The sequence below is a fragment of the Necator americanus genome, chromosome I (genome assembly GCF_031761385.1).
Source record: "Necator americanus strain Aroian chromosome I, whole genome shotgun sequence".
Classification (NCBI taxonomy): Eukaryota; Metazoa; Nematoda; class Chromadorea; order Rhabditida; family Ancylostomatidae; genus Necator; species Necator americanus.
The window spans coordinates 30,590,230-30,604,832 of NC_087371.1; the positions used below are offsets into that span (position 1 = coordinate 30,590,230).

At 43.7% G+C, this 14,603-nt stretch overlaps 4 protein-coding genes across 6 annotated transcripts in view; 2 read left to right on the forward strand and 2 right to left on the reverse strand.

The window, feature by feature from the left end:
- Positions 1-7,827, reverse strand: part of RB195_007342 (uncharacterized protein) — a gene marked incomplete at both ends in the record, with an annotated part of 41,297 nt that extends 33,470 nt beyond the window's left edge. For both annotated transcript variants that reach the window (XM_064180916.1, XM_064180915.1), the window contains 2 exons: positions 6,452-6,522; positions 7,708-7,827. In XM_064180916.1, the coding sequence (XP_064037746.1) occupies positions 6,452-6,522; positions 7,708-7,827 (191 nt within the window). The remainder of the gene's footprint in view (positions 1-6,451; positions 6,523-7,707) is intronic.
- A 770-nt stretch (positions 7,828-8,597) lies between these two features.
- RB195_007343 (uncharacterized protein) lies at positions 8,598-10,995 on the reverse strand (the record flags this gene model as incomplete). The annotated part of the gene is made up of 4 exons (XM_064180917.1): positions 8,598-8,673; positions 8,740-8,904; positions 8,960-9,018; positions 10,885-10,995. The coding sequence occupies 4 exons, from the start codon at positions 10,993-10,995 to the stop codon at positions 8,598-8,600; spliced, it is 411 nt and encodes a 136-aa protein (XP_064037749.1).
- A 242-nt stretch (positions 10,996-11,237) lies between these two features.
- RB195_007344 (uncharacterized protein) lies at positions 11,238-11,633 on the forward strand (the record flags this gene model as incomplete). Its single annotated transcript, XM_064180918.1, has 1 exon — positions 11,238-11,633. One exon carries the CDS (start codon positions 11,238-11,240, stop codon positions 11,631-11,633), a length of 396 nt encoding a protein of 131 aa, XP_064037750.1.
- A 425-nt stretch (positions 11,634-12,058) lies between these two features.
- RB195_007345 (uncharacterized protein) lies at positions 12,059-14,179 on the forward strand (the record flags this gene model as incomplete). 2 transcript variants are annotated; one of them, XM_064180919.1, is made up of 1 exon in its annotated part: positions 12,059-14,179. In XM_064180919.1, the coding sequence occupies one exon, from the start codon at positions 12,059-12,061 to the stop codon at positions 14,177-14,179; it is 2,121 nt and encodes a 706-aa protein (XP_064037751.1). The 2 variants fall into 2 exon arrangements, with proteins under 2 accessions (XP_064037751.1, XP_064037752.1); XM_064180920.1 differs by having other exon boundaries at positions 12,077-14,179.
- Between the last annotated feature and the right edge of the window lie 424 nt (positions 14,180-14,603).

Consider the following 14,603-nt stretch of genomic DNA (forward strand, 5'->3'; position numbering starts at 1 on the left):
CTCCTCAGAACTCGTTGAACAAGGCGATCTGCTGGTCCCCTTAATATACGATCAAAGAAGCGAAGACGATTTACTTTAGCCAATTTCGATGGCGGTGCAAGATGATGATATCTTCCATGTGTCATCCGCACATCACATCGACTTCCACGTAAAGCTCTTCATTGTGGCATACCCTAGGCCAAAAGTAGCCAAGTAGCCGTCTAAGCAGCTTTCATTCCGTGAAGTCAAGCCTCTCCATCACCGTAGATGGTACTGCCCAAGTCTCCGATCCGTACATATGATGAGGCGAATTGCGGATAGGTAGACTCGCAGCTTGACTTCGTTGGTGATGGGGGTCGACCACAGACATTTCGTTAAGGAGTTAAATGCAGAAGTGGCCTTAGCGCATCTTTGCTGAACATCTCTCTCGTAGCTGCCGTTGTTCTTCAGCATTCAGTTATCAGGCGTAGGCGTAGTCCGTAGGCTGCAGCCAGCTTCGATACAAGGTTGACAACATGTTGAAGTTTCGTACTGCTTTCCGCAAATATTACAACATCGTCAGCGTACTCAAGATCAGTCAAGAGGCACCCTGATGGTGCAAGGATATCGCCGAGACACTGATCGACTGTTCTTTGCATGATATCAATGGCCAAGTTGAGAAAAAAGGGTTATTCCACTGCCTTTGCCTTACTCCACCTCTGTTGGTGTTGTAAATCCGGCTGGTGTTTGAACTGCAACAATTGTTCGTTGATTCATATCATCGTCGAGCTAACGAACTTTCCTTGTACTCTATCGGTGCGGAGCGCGTTAAGAAGACGGCCTCGATGAGGAGAGTTGAAAGCGCCTTCAAAGTCCAGAAACGCTAATCGCATTGGCTTCACTGCCGGACTTTTCTTTTTTCATCTTTTGGATACGAACCACAACCTCAGTCGGTGGTTCCTTGTTAACCACATGTATCGGTCTATCAAAGTGCCCAAGTTCAGGAACTGACGGGCGTGTAGTTGAGAAAAAAACCCTCCTGAACTCGACTATCCCCCTAGAAGACCCTCCAGAAGACACTCACATTGTTATTTCTAATATAGCCGTTCATAGCAATAGCAAAAAAAAAGTTAAAATAAGCAGAATCAAAGAAACAGATTGGACGCTTAGTAATAAATCAAGTATAATATAATATAGCAAGTTTTCTTAAATACTACTATAATGGATATTAATATAGAGTACTGCGAATGAGAATAACAGAGAAAACATTGTAAAATCATTTTCACATCATTTCCTCCTATTTTCTCACAATTTTACTCATCGACAATGAGAAAGAACGGTTGAGAGGTTGATCCGCCGGAATTTTTCCATTTTTGTTTCAAAATGGAAAAACAACTAATATCGAGGCAGCATTCTAAAAGCAATTCTTAAACTATTTTCTCTTTCCTAAACACAATTTTACTCATTAACAGTGATTACAGACAATAAATGGAGAACGAATAGTTCGATCTCCACCGGAATCTTGATTTTTGCAAAACCGGAAAAAATTACTGAGAAGAATATTTCACCGGCGATTTTTCTAAAATTGTATTTAGAGCACTGCTTAGCGCATGTGGGTGTTATTTCGAAGTCATCTTAGCGATTAGAACCAGGCCCTGATTGGAAATTACTCCTGGACTGGTCGGATTTTAGTAGCTTGAAATAACTATGAATAACGAGCTATAGAAGAGACGAAGGAAGACAAGGCGGCTGCTTTCTGTAAAGGAAGATTTGCACTATAAAATGATCAAAACATCTTTTTTAGCGACTCTCTCGTTTTCTTTTGAAAGCTAGTTGAGAAAAAGTTGAGAAATTTAGTGTTTTTCTCAACTTTTCTCAACTAGCTCTCGACAGAACGAAAACTACCTGGAGGAAAGTAAAAATGAATTATGACAGCAGAGATCTTTCCCTTACAACACACTTCAAACAGAATTTGCCTTTATAAACTAAGAACTGAGTTGTAAGACTTTGTTTGAAGTCATACAGATTTTGACACGTTGCCTAAAATCTGAGCTTTCGTAATTTTCCCCGTTGCGAAATCACGGTAGCGCATTTGAAAAATTCGATACCATATTTTGATAAAACGTCAAGGAGAACCCTTGACTGTGAATTTTGGTCTCTGTAAATGTTATGGTTCTCTTAAAACCAGTTGATAAAAACTCGAAGATTTGAGGCAAACTTTAGAATTTTTCTAAATTAGGTTTCAAAACAAAACCTAGGAAAACCAGGGGCACCAAACTTTGTAAAAAAAAATATAGAAAAAATCTCTCGCTACAAATCACAGCCAACATAATTGCATGAAATCTACTTTGAGCTTTGATATTTAGAAACTCGTGGAGCCTACTTTGTATTAATTTTATCCATAATTGCGCCTTTAAATGTCTTTTTTTCGCTCAGTAACAGCATCGAAGTTTTTTCAAGTGATAATAATGAATTCGTCACTGTCGGATAAGAAATGTGCTCTTTTAACTGTCGTACTAAATGTGAAAATCCCACCTTTGTCTGTGATTGATCTCTGACCGCTGCAATAAAAACATCGAGACATCACATTGCTCCTTGAAGCACAGGTGATGCAAAAAGTGTTTTTACGTAGAGCACGTAATACATTTTATTGCTTGTAATGAAGGATTGTCGAAGCAGTGTTCAAACTATGAAAGAAGTGGAGTTTGTCTCTTACGGTCTCTTAGTGTTCAATACGAAGCTATCTCTGGCTAGTTCCATTTTTTGAAAATAAAATAACACAGAAATTTGTAATGCTTAGATTTGCTGGTTATGACAGCATGATAATTCTTAAGAGGATCGAGATTTTTATTTAGCTACTTGCAATTAGAACACTTTGTTTTCTATTTCATTCTTCACAATTTTTATTATATTATTTATAATGCGCTATATTAAATTCGTTATTCAATGGTTTGTCCTCAAATTCACAACTGACTGTGGATATCAGATGTTCACTGTTTCGACTCCTTCTCTCATACTCAATATTTTCATTTTTCGATGAAATTATCTTGACCTACTCACTTTAAAGCAAAAATCGCAAGGGTTTTTTCGAAACGCATTGTATAATTTACACTCTTTTTCTTGTCTTCGCACTCACGACCCATCGTATTTACCCTAATTTCAAAGTCCTTCTCTGTTTAGCATTTTCTCAAGCTGGGCACGGACCAAAAGGTGTGGAATTATGCCAGCTAAACCTTAAAAAAATACTTCACGTATTTTTCTAACATTTCGGAACCCTTAAGATACGTGTATTTAAAATCGACTATCCTCTCGTCTTTTTCTCCTTGCTCTCTTTATTTTTTCCCCTCTTCTGTCAGGCCTTACGACCCGCTAATGCTCTGACACCCCTTTTACGACCCCCGTTGAGAAATTCTCAACGCTCACTTGATCTTGAGCATAGGCTCTCCGCGGGTTCTTGTCCACCCACGCCTTTTCAATCTCTTTCGCTCTTGAAGTCCACTCGTCATCGCGGTTTTGTTGCAGTTGACGAGCAACTTCTTTCTAAGAAGCTTTTCCTGGCGAAGTCACCAGTGCTGCCAGCGACAGATACAGAATTGTACGTGGATTTTGTTTCCGCATATGCAAAGGCAAACTTTTTCCTCGGCGATAGGACCGGGAGCGTTTTCCTTGCAGCGCCATGGATGCACTTTGTGAAGGAATCCGCATCGCTAAGCTTCTTCCTGGTCCGTACTCCAACATGAATAGACGCACATTGGCGGAATTTTGTTCTGCATTTTAAGTCTTTCAATTTTAATACACTCATATCTCTCTCGTATTCCACTCGATAACGAAGGTCTTGAACACGACCATTTTTGATCTTTCAGACCTGCCATGTCGATTTTCGGTAAAAGAGTGACTCCTCGGTTTCTCTTGTGGAACCGCATTTAAAGCTAAGAAGAACTGGACGGTGGCCAGAATTGAACGCAACGTCCCAAATAGCTCTAGATTTTCGGATATCTGGATAGTCGAGCTGAAGTTTAAGAATCCTCACCTTCCGCGTGCGCAGCTCTTCAGGCGTTAAGAGGGTTGACCCCTGCCACGTGAGCTGATGACGTCGAGATTCCTTTTAAACGTGGAAGCGATGACGAGGCACGTCTGTTCACAAAAGTCGACCAGGAGTTCGCTCGTGTGTGTGTGTGTGTTTGTGTGTGTGTGTGTGTGTGTGTGTGTGTGTGTGTGTGTGTGTGTGTGTGTGTGTGTGTGTGTGTGTGTGTGTGTGTGTGTGTATATATGTAAGAGGCATGAAGTTCGAAAGGGGGGTGCGACGGTCGAGTTGTTGCTCGACGCCAGAAAGCTATAAAATGGGGTGCAAATGGGCTCCCAGCGTCGGATTGGTGCTCTGGCGCCAGAGAGCCTTAGAATGGTTTGCGACGGGTCCACCGGCGTCGAATTGGCGCACTGACACCAGACAGCTATAATATAACTTCAAATTTCACATCCGTGGCCACTGGGCGCCTTGTTTTTCACTTTTATGACTCCTCCGCGTGTCTATTTCCTTCCTCGTTCGCGTCAAGTTGGTAGCATGCCGTTCTCAGAAAGTGGAAGCACGCATGCGAACGACTGCTTAAATGGTAGCAAGATGTTTATGGGATCTGACGTGGGACGTTATCTTTATCAGTATTATGATGTCTTTCATGTAATTTTATGCCAAAACATCACTCTTTCATAACTGTCTGAGAAAAACAGTAGCAAAAACCATATTTCGAGTGATAGTTTTAAATTTTGTCTGTAATGTATTGGTAAGGAGTGTTAGAAGCTGAAGTTCGAATGTTCTCCAAATGTAGAACTGACGAGTTTAGAAAGAAGACTGTAAAATCTTTCGCTTTTAGTTATAATATGAAGAAGGAAGAAATATTGTTGCAGATACACAAGTCCAATTTCATAGAAAACGGCACTAATATTAATTTTCGTTGATCAGTGAAGGCGAGCGAAGCAAACAGCACGAAAGTCTGAAGTCCGGTTTTAGCCGGACGTTCACATAAAATTAAAGGATAAAGTCACAGGCGTATCAATTCACTTGGTGTGCATTTTACTAAAATTCGTAATCGTTGTGGTTTTGGAACGCGTGTTGCCCTATAACAATGACTTGCGGTGGCTAGCCGATGTGTCAAGTCAGTGTTTTTATTATCCCGGACAAGTCTGGTACCAATTTATAGATCGTGCAGGAAACGGAACTTCTGGCAGCTCCATTACACTCCCGCTAAGGTAATATGCGAGAGGAAAAACCGAAAATGATCGTGGCTCAATTGTGGTGAGCCGGGCCAAACCATCGCCAAACCCGGATTAACGGCCAAGAAAGCTTTGCTGTGTGTTCCATGGGATTGGAAGGAAATCATCCACTATGAGGCTGCGTAAGCGGTGGCACTCGAAGCAGCGCGATGGAGACAGCGGTTGAGATCGAGGTGAGACCATGGCGAACTGCAGAGATGGGTGGCGGTAGAAGGAGTACTCACACGATCCAACCGCTGTGCTTCACCGCGCAACTGTCCGTGCTTTTAAGACATCACCTCATGAATCTGAGGTGGTACGGATTAGAGGTGGAGTATTCGTATATAGGATAGTAGATTATGGAGAGGAGATGATTCTGTCTATCTCTTCCTAATTGCCTTAAAAACGGTCCGGAAGATGCGGCGCGTACACAGGCGCTTCAATCGAACTCCTTGTAGAAAATAGCGTGCCGAAACGCCCGAAGTCGTATCTTCTCTGTCATTTTTACGACAATTAGGAAGAAGTGGACTGAATCACCCTTCTCTTCATAATCTACGACTTCTTATAGGCATGACACACCTGAAGCCCGCATCACCTCAGATTCGTGGGGTGATCCCTTTAAGTCGTTTTGACTGTGCTATACGTGCGCGTGTCTGGCTTATACAACGAAGAAGTTCCTGCAGACAGCGTCTGAGAGAAGTCTCAACTTTCGTTCTCTCCAGGAATAGATAGGTTTCAGAATGTAGTTTACAGGTGTAACAATGAAATCATTTTCTCCTTTCTCTGGAACAAAAAATATTTATTTAGGGAAGTCAATAAGGGAACTCTCCGTTCTATTAGGATCCACAAAGAGAAATCGAACCAACAAAACAAAAACATAGGATCTTGTCTCTGAGCATCGAAGACTCAAGACCTAAGAAATAATACCCTACGGCCCCCTAGGCCCTAAGAAATAATATCCAGCTACGTTGCAGTTTATCGTTTTGACTGTGGGAGGTGGGAAGGGTGAAAAAGGGAATGATGTAAAATAAGAAAACATAAAAGAAATGACTTATTGTTCCTTTTTTCTGGAAAATCACAAACATTGTATGCGACTGTCATTGACCACTAAGCTCCCATGACACGAGCTATTGACAATTTCTTTTGGTATGTTGGAAAAATGTTTCTTGAGAGAGTGTGGAAATCTCCTTCATTTATATCAACGATGCAAACAATAGTGTTCCCATATTCGTAATTAAAAACATACCTTCGAAAGTTTATAATTTCGGTCACGAACTCGTCAGGCAGTACGTATGGATGCAAATCTCGAGCACCTTGCTGAAAGGTGCATATAAGGTGTGTAGAGGGAATGTGCAAATGTCTACCACATGTTTCAGAAATAAAAAATCCCAGCTTCAGAAATATTGACCAAGGGTACTTAGCAAAAATGAATAGTGTCTACAATTGTATCGCTCGATAATAACAAAAAGTATTGAGATCGCTATTGTCCTGAGGAGCAATCCGTGACGCAGTGGCATCGTAGCTCCGCTCTTCGGGAAGACTGGTCAGTGTATTTTTCTATTGAAGATTTCTGCATCTAAAGACCACGGGGTAAATCAATCCGTCTGGGATGCGCCACCACGTTCACTTCAAATCAGAATCGTTTGAAGTATACGAACATGTAACTGGCTTATACAGTGAATTGCGGGGGCTAGCCGATGTGTCAAGTTAGTGTTTTTACCCTTTCGGACAATTCTGATACCAATTTATTGACCCCGGAAGGAAGAGGGGCTTAGTGAGCACAAGGGCGGATTTGACCCTCCGATCGATAGTGTAGACAGCGAAACTTCTTACGAGTGCGCTACACCCGCCCACAGTCGCGTGCAACCCACAAGCTAAATCGCTCCCTGGCCTTTTGGCTAAGATCAAAATCTGGTTTAGTTTAGTTTAGTTTAGTTTAATCCATAAATAGTCAAAATAATTTTCATGGGGTGCCTCTAATTATGAAGAGGCGATTGTATTGGACATATTATTTGACCTGTGATGGGCAGCGTAAAAAATAAAGAAAACAGCACAGTTAACCCATGTCTCCTATTAAATATGATATCGTAGGAAGAAAAAACGTTCTTAGGTAAGGAATGATCAGGCTGCAAAGCAAAACTAACGCAGCCGGTGCTGCACTATGTATGCAGGTTTCCAAGATGCTTTTTGAAGCGCAGATATTCTGTGAGCCTATCCACACATTTTTCAGCATCATCTCACGTTGGATTTCCCTTGAATTCTTAAATTCATTAAATCTAATTCCGCACCCTCCTCCCATCTTTTGTACACGCTACAGCACTAAAGTTGCTGTTATTTGACATGTGGGTTGTGTGCAGGTTTTTCGTTGGGATAGTCAAATTGGAGGTGCATAGTTATGAAGAAGTGGTAGTAATAGTTTGATGAAATGGGCTGCTCGACTTTGAGAAAAAAAACGAGCAGATTTGAGGCAAGAAGCTTGGAAAGCTAGTTGTGAAGACGTACCACATTTTGTTTGTGCACTACAGTTTTTTCCGTCGTTACTTCCGGGTTTGGCGGCTCTTGAGCATAGAGATGATGGAGTAAAAAACATTCCAGCAGTGCTGCTACATGAATCGAGAACATTTTCGGCGAGGTGATGATGGAAAATGAATCAGTATCCCAGCCTATGGACTTAAATAAATTCCCCTTATCAACGTTCCACGAGTGATAAAAAGATCCAATTCCGAAAACACGTATATGCTTGATTCTACTAGTACAATGTAATATCATAAAGAAAAGATAGAGGAAAGGGTAAAAAAACAAGTTGATGGTTAAATGCGACAGACAGTCATGTCATTCAAATAAATGAAACCAGATGCGCTATATTGGTGCGTTGATCACATCTACAAGATCACTTCTTGTTTTTAAATTCAATTCAATTCTTGCTAGTACTGATATTTAGCACTAATTAAAACACATTCTGGATAGATTTTCACATACATTTTTGAATTATGAATAGTCTCTATGAGTAGTTAGTTATGAAAAAGTAATTATTTTGGACAAAATCTTTAACCTGTCATGGGCAAGGTTGCAAGAAATAAAAAGAAACGGCAGACAATCACTCATAGTGATGTGGTGTATTCTGGAAATCATTCACCTGAGACTGCATTTCTAGGTGCACAGCATGTGTTGCACCTTTTTTTGAAAGTGTTCCTATTGTGATGAGGAGGTAACCCCCAAATATCTCATTTATCCTGTGACAATGTTCGAGGATATTGTTATCGTATCTCTACCTTGTTCTAGGGTTACGCCGATGGATAATGTTCGCGTAACCAATCCTATCCTGTGGATACCCTATGAATTGAGCGAAGAAGAACAAATGTAATGTCCATATTGAAAACCTTAATATACCTTTACTCCTGTTGGTACACAATCAGACACAACTTCTTCTCTCCAGCTACCGAAAGAAGATTCATTCTTATGGAATGTCTGAATTGAAAGACTAGCTCAAGAATGGTGCCTGACCTCAGCAACTTTTCAGCAGACTAAACATACTCGTATGCCGACGAGGAATTTTCTCTCAGCCGTATTAGTTTGGGAGCTTCAATGCATCTAGGATAATAACCGTTCAAAAGCACTTTGCGAATGAAGGAAGAAAGATGTAAGGACATCCAAAATTTATAATTCCAGTGAATACGACCAGCTTCGAACTCAATTTTACTACAGGAGCTTAAAAGTCCCTCGCAAAATGGGCCTATGCGACCATGGTACTGACTGAGCATTTGGCAAGAAAAGGCTGTGTTGCTTGAGGAGCGGATGACTAGGTCGCTCCTCCTTAACGAAAGGACTGATTGGGAGGCGGTACGGGTGCCTCTAAGCCTTCCACGCAGCTGTGCGTGGAACTGCGGATTTCTTATCTGAGCAGACCCAAAGTGTAGCGGAAACATTCTATACATTAATGGACTTCCCATAATACATATGCCTCCCTTCGTTTTCATTTTTCATAGATAAGTTGCCAAAGTAGGATCAGTAGTTTCCATGCTTTCAGCTCTTGCGTGCTTGTCGTAGTAGACGAATACGTCTGGATGAGTGTCAGCTATAGTCAGTTGTTCATTCTTTTGTGTCGCTAATGTGATATCCCGGCCAAGGTTGTCCATTCCAGAAGTATAGGGGAGGAAGAATATTAAGCTTGATTTGAATCCAAATTGCTTGGCTTAGTGAATGTCAGCTTCGTGGATGATGATGGACCAAGGGTCGCCGACTGTAGGCAGGTCGCTGCTGCAACCAAGCTCCAATGGGCCTATTCTAGCATTTCTTCGACTTCTTCGCGAGAAATTAGGAAAAAAGCCGTACTTGCTCATCTCCTTTTCCGGCTATGGGACTTATGCAACCTCGCTCAAGCTGACGAGACAAACACAGAATGGCGATTATCCCAGCCCCACCCACTAAATCACACGCCGCGCAGTCGTCCGCCCGCCTCCACCAAAATTCAGGACACTTTCAAAACATGTTTCGTTCAAAGTGCGGCTTAGGTCAGGCTTCGAAAGTTCAGCGTGTTTCGACATGTTCGGAAAATTTCAGTGGAAGCATTCCTTTGCCCACATAACAGTCTGAACGTTCGGTAGACGATGAATACTCAAACTTTTGTTTTGCAACTGTAAAGTGACTTTAGTTAATTTTTTGAATACCGACGGGGAGGGTCTTCCAACAAATCTTCTTCATAACAAGTTATTACATCACCAGTCTAAACGCCCACCTAGAATGGACTTTAACTCTTGCGATCAGTCGCATGCATCAATCGCTTCCAGAGATCACCAACTAATCAAAGCAGGGGTACTTCTGATTTTGGAAAGCTAAAATCCCAGCAACAAAATAAAGTTGTCTTTTTGTATGAAAACCCTCTTTTAGCTTTTTTTGGAAGAAAAGAACGAAATGATTAAAGAATTCTAACGTTCAACGTCTATCTCTAACGCAATATTTCTACTTTCAGGAGCCAACGCAGCAGTTCGACTCAGTGGGGCCCACCCCACATAATTTTGGTGCTCTTTGTTGTCAGAACAACAGCTCGAATCCTTATTACAGATCGGTTGTACATGTTTTGTTGGTTGCAGCACACCTTTGTTCTGAACAAAGTTCGAAAAGCAGTGAGAAAGGTCTCGCGAGTTTAGCTTAAAAAAACCAACAGCCTTGCGTATTCATTTTTTTGGACTTGCGGATCCCCTGTGCTCAAGGTAATGCGGACGATCTCAAGAGTGTGAGTTTAGAGCAAGGCATTTTTTGCATTTATGCGGCGCTGCTGTTACTTTTTTGATTCGATGAAAGTTATTTGTTGCGTGGATGAAATTAAGGCTTCCAGCAGAGTTCACAGCTAGGCGGGCGGCGCGGTCAGGCGGGTTTGCGGTTTGGTGGTTATTGAGCGCTGCCGGCAGCCTAAGAGTGCACGTGTAGGAGAGCCGTGAGATGACATCTGATGCCTGAAAACTGGACAATGCGGTTAGTCTTGTCCAACGGATTGCAGATTCCAACAAACTAATTTGCTAATGAATTGTGTACGACAAGCATTATTTCACAGCGAGAACTGTCACGGTTGATGACTTCAAGGAAATCACTTTTTGTTTCCTTTTTATATCTTAAGATTTGAGACGAATTATATCGGACGAATTATATAATTATATGGTAAGGTCCTCCACAACGGTTTACCGCCTCATTGTGGCGTGGAGGTGACACTGGGCGTCGAACTGCGATGCACAGCGGAGGTTCGTCCTCCGGCAGGGTCTCCCAAGCTGAGAAGGAGTTCGACACATCCGACATTCCGACTTCTCGGAATCGGAAGCCTAGCTAAGAATAAACCACTGCTAAGATTCACCACCGTCTTGGTAAAATGTCGCAAGGTGGTTCCCTGATCCATATAGGTTGCGCGACGACCTGTGGTGAAAGCTAAGCTCGCCGTAGCATGGCTGCTTAGCTTGGGGAAATGTCTCTTTGCCACTCCAGCATATTCACTGCCTCAGTACCCTGCACACTGGGCCCTGCCGTCTCAGACGTCGGACGGTATGGCGACCGGTGAGAGGCGATCAAATCTCAGGTTGCTCAGGACGTCATTGATTCTGGACCAAGGCGACACACGCACGACTCGCCATGGAGACTGTCTCAGACTGTGTACTTACAACGCGAGAACAGTTTCCACAGACGCTGACCTGCATACTCTTTTCGGAGCTGCAGAGCGTATCAAATTTCACGTGATTGCTCTGCAGGAGACCAAGTGCAGAAGGAGCGACGTACGACAGATGAATGACGGTACACTCGTCATTCGTGGAGAGAAGGTTCCGTCGCGAAATGTAGGCGGTGTTGGTTTTGTTGTGCACCCATCTGTCGTCCATCTCGTCGATTCTCACGAGATCCTGTCACCTCGTCTGGCCATTCTTCGCCTCCGCCCTCTGCGCCAATAATCCATCAGTATCATCAACTACTATTCACCAACATCAGCAGCTGATGATTCCGAATTGGACGCGTTTTACGAGGAGCTGGAGGAAGTAGTCCGCAACGAGAAGTCCTTCTACGATTTCGTCGTTGGGATCTTCAAACCAAAACTAGGAAAGCCTGCAAAAGAAGAGTACAGAATCGGAAGGTTTGGACCAGGAAACCGGAATGAAAATGGCAATCGTCTCGCCGGGTTGTTGTCCGCCGCTCGCCTCTTTCATGGGAACTCTCTTTTCATGAAAAAAGATCATCGTCGGTGGACATGGGAATCGCCCAATGGCGTGACTCGTGCGGAGATCGACCACATACTCACCAACCGGAGGTGGTGTCTATTTGACGTTTCAGTAGTACCATCCTTTTGTAGTGGTTCTGATCACCGTATCCTTGTGCGAAAATGCGACTTAGCCACACGATGGAAAAGAACATCTGCTATCGGCAACGAAGGAGAAAAGAAGTCGTCTACGACGATTGCGTACTCGAGGACTCCTTGTCCCAAGGTGACTGGCACATCGAGGAGGTCCCAAACGTGGACTACGAGATGCTGCTCAGAGGATTACGAGCCTGTGCTGAACGTGCCTCGAAGTCGTGCACGACAAACTCGGATCGAATTTCGAAGACCACCAAGGGATTGTTAGGAAGAAGAAGGGCTTTGAGGCTTGATCCGAATGCATCGTACATTGAGCGGTTAGTAGCAAACATTAGCTGCAGAAAAGCGTTGCAGGAGGATCTTTTGAAGTACAGGCAGAAGAAGATTCTAGAAGCAGCACAAAGAAGAACGAGTCTAAAGAAGTGTCGCCGTGATATTCGCGACTATAATATTCCGCTAGCAGCTTTGCTGAGCGAAGACAGGACTCGCACGTCTTCTCGTCGTGAGATGGAAATCATTACGGAGAGGTTCTACTCGAACCTTTTCCGTTCATCAACTCCTGTGTCAAGCCCAATCATCCCCACTGACGAAGCTCCACCACGGATTCTCCCTTCGGAAGTACGAGTCGCTATCAAGAGCATGAAACCTGGCACAGCCCCCGGACCTGATTTTATATCAGCAGACTTTCTTCGGGCTGGTGGCCATCCGCTCCATGTAGTCTTAGCAGCGCACATGACATCCTGTCTTCAGAAAGAAAGGATCCCAGACCAGTGGAAGACCTCGCGAACCGTTCTTGTCCATAAGAAAGGTGAGCGAGAGGACCTTCGGAACTACCGTCCGATATGCTTGCTGAGCGTGTTATACAAAGTATTCACCAAGATCATCCTCACACGCATATCTAGGACGCTGGATGAAGCCCAGCCTCAAGAACAAGCTGGATTCCGCCAAGGGTTCAGCTGCTTGGACCACATCCAGACCGTGTCGAAGGTCATAGAGGTTTGCCGGAAATACCGCCTGCCCTTTGTTCTAACCTACGTCGACTATGAGAAAGCCTTTGACAGCGTAGAAACGAATGTAATACTGTCAGCGCTGGTCGATCAAGGAGTGGACGCGTCGTATGTGAGGACATTAGCCAATTGCTACGAACGGTGCCCAACTAGGATACAGCTTTTCCACCGCCCTCTCACCATTGGAAAGGGGGTACGACAAGGCGATACTATATCGCCGAAGCTGTTCACGGCTGCGTTGCAATGGATAATGAAATCACTATCCTGGGAAGAAAGGGGCATACGTGTTGATGGAAGATTTCTTTCGAACCTTCGTTTCGCGGACGACATCGTTCTCTTTTCGAGCAGTACCAATAATAAAGCAGAAACGATGCTCAACGAATTAAACGAAGCAGGGAAGAGAATAGGACTACGAATAAACAGAAAGAAGACACAGTTCATGAAGAACGCCCACTGCGAGGACGGAGGAGTACAACTTGAAGGCTCCCGAATCGTGGAAACTCCGTCATACGTATACCTCGGACGTTCTATAAACATGGAAAACGACTTGAAGGAAGAACTGAATAGAAGAATGAGAGCAGCATGGGCAGCATTCGCAGCCGTCAGGGAAGCTACGGACCAACTGACGGACCATGATCTTCGTGCCCATCTGTTCGACTCGACAGTCCTTCCATCGCTCTGTTACGCAGCGGAGACGTGGGCAGGCACCGCGGCCACGTCTAGGAAGCGACTTACTACCCACAGAGCCCTTGAGAGATGTCTCCTGAAGTTTAACAGGCGCACACAACACCTTGCCGGTCTTCGTAGCTCCGAATTAAGAGGAATGTCCCGTCTTCGCGACCCAGCGGAATATGTATCGAAAGCAAAACATAGATGGGCCGGTCACTTTATGAGAAGAATCGACGATAGATGGATTAAAAGAACGCTAGACTGGATCCCAAGGGACGATAAACGCCCCCGAGGGAGACCGCCAACGAGATGGGGTGACGTGTTCGCTGCACGGATGGACCAGCTGAGAGCTCAGCTGAATACGGCTCAAGGACCTGGTCAACGTCACTCACGAAGCTTGAGAACATCTTGGATGACAATGGCGAGGGAACGAAACGAGTGGAAGAGATGCTGGGGCCCGTACGTCCAGTGAAGACGGGTCATCTAAGTATCTAAGTAATACGGTAAGGTGCAGTCTCGAGCACCAAGTGAGAGCTCCCACAAATTTCAAGAGGAAGTTAATTTGCAACAAAATGTATGACTGCTTCTGTTTAACTCCAAGTTCTGTAATATGCCCACATGACTAGACTGTATCGTCTCTGGATAGTCCATTTAATCCCGTACCAAGCATGTTGGAAATAATAATTTGCGAAACAGGGCGACCAATTTGTGTTTGTATAGAAGAACACTTAAATGAGACGAAAAACGCAACATCCAATCTCGGTGCTCATCGCGGATAATGTCATGAAAATGCTCCTTTCTAAAAAGCGGTCACGATGTTATCGTACGAATCAAAATAGTGGCTTGCGCAACTCTAAAGACGCGAAGACGAAAAAGTGCTAACGATCCAAAAATGA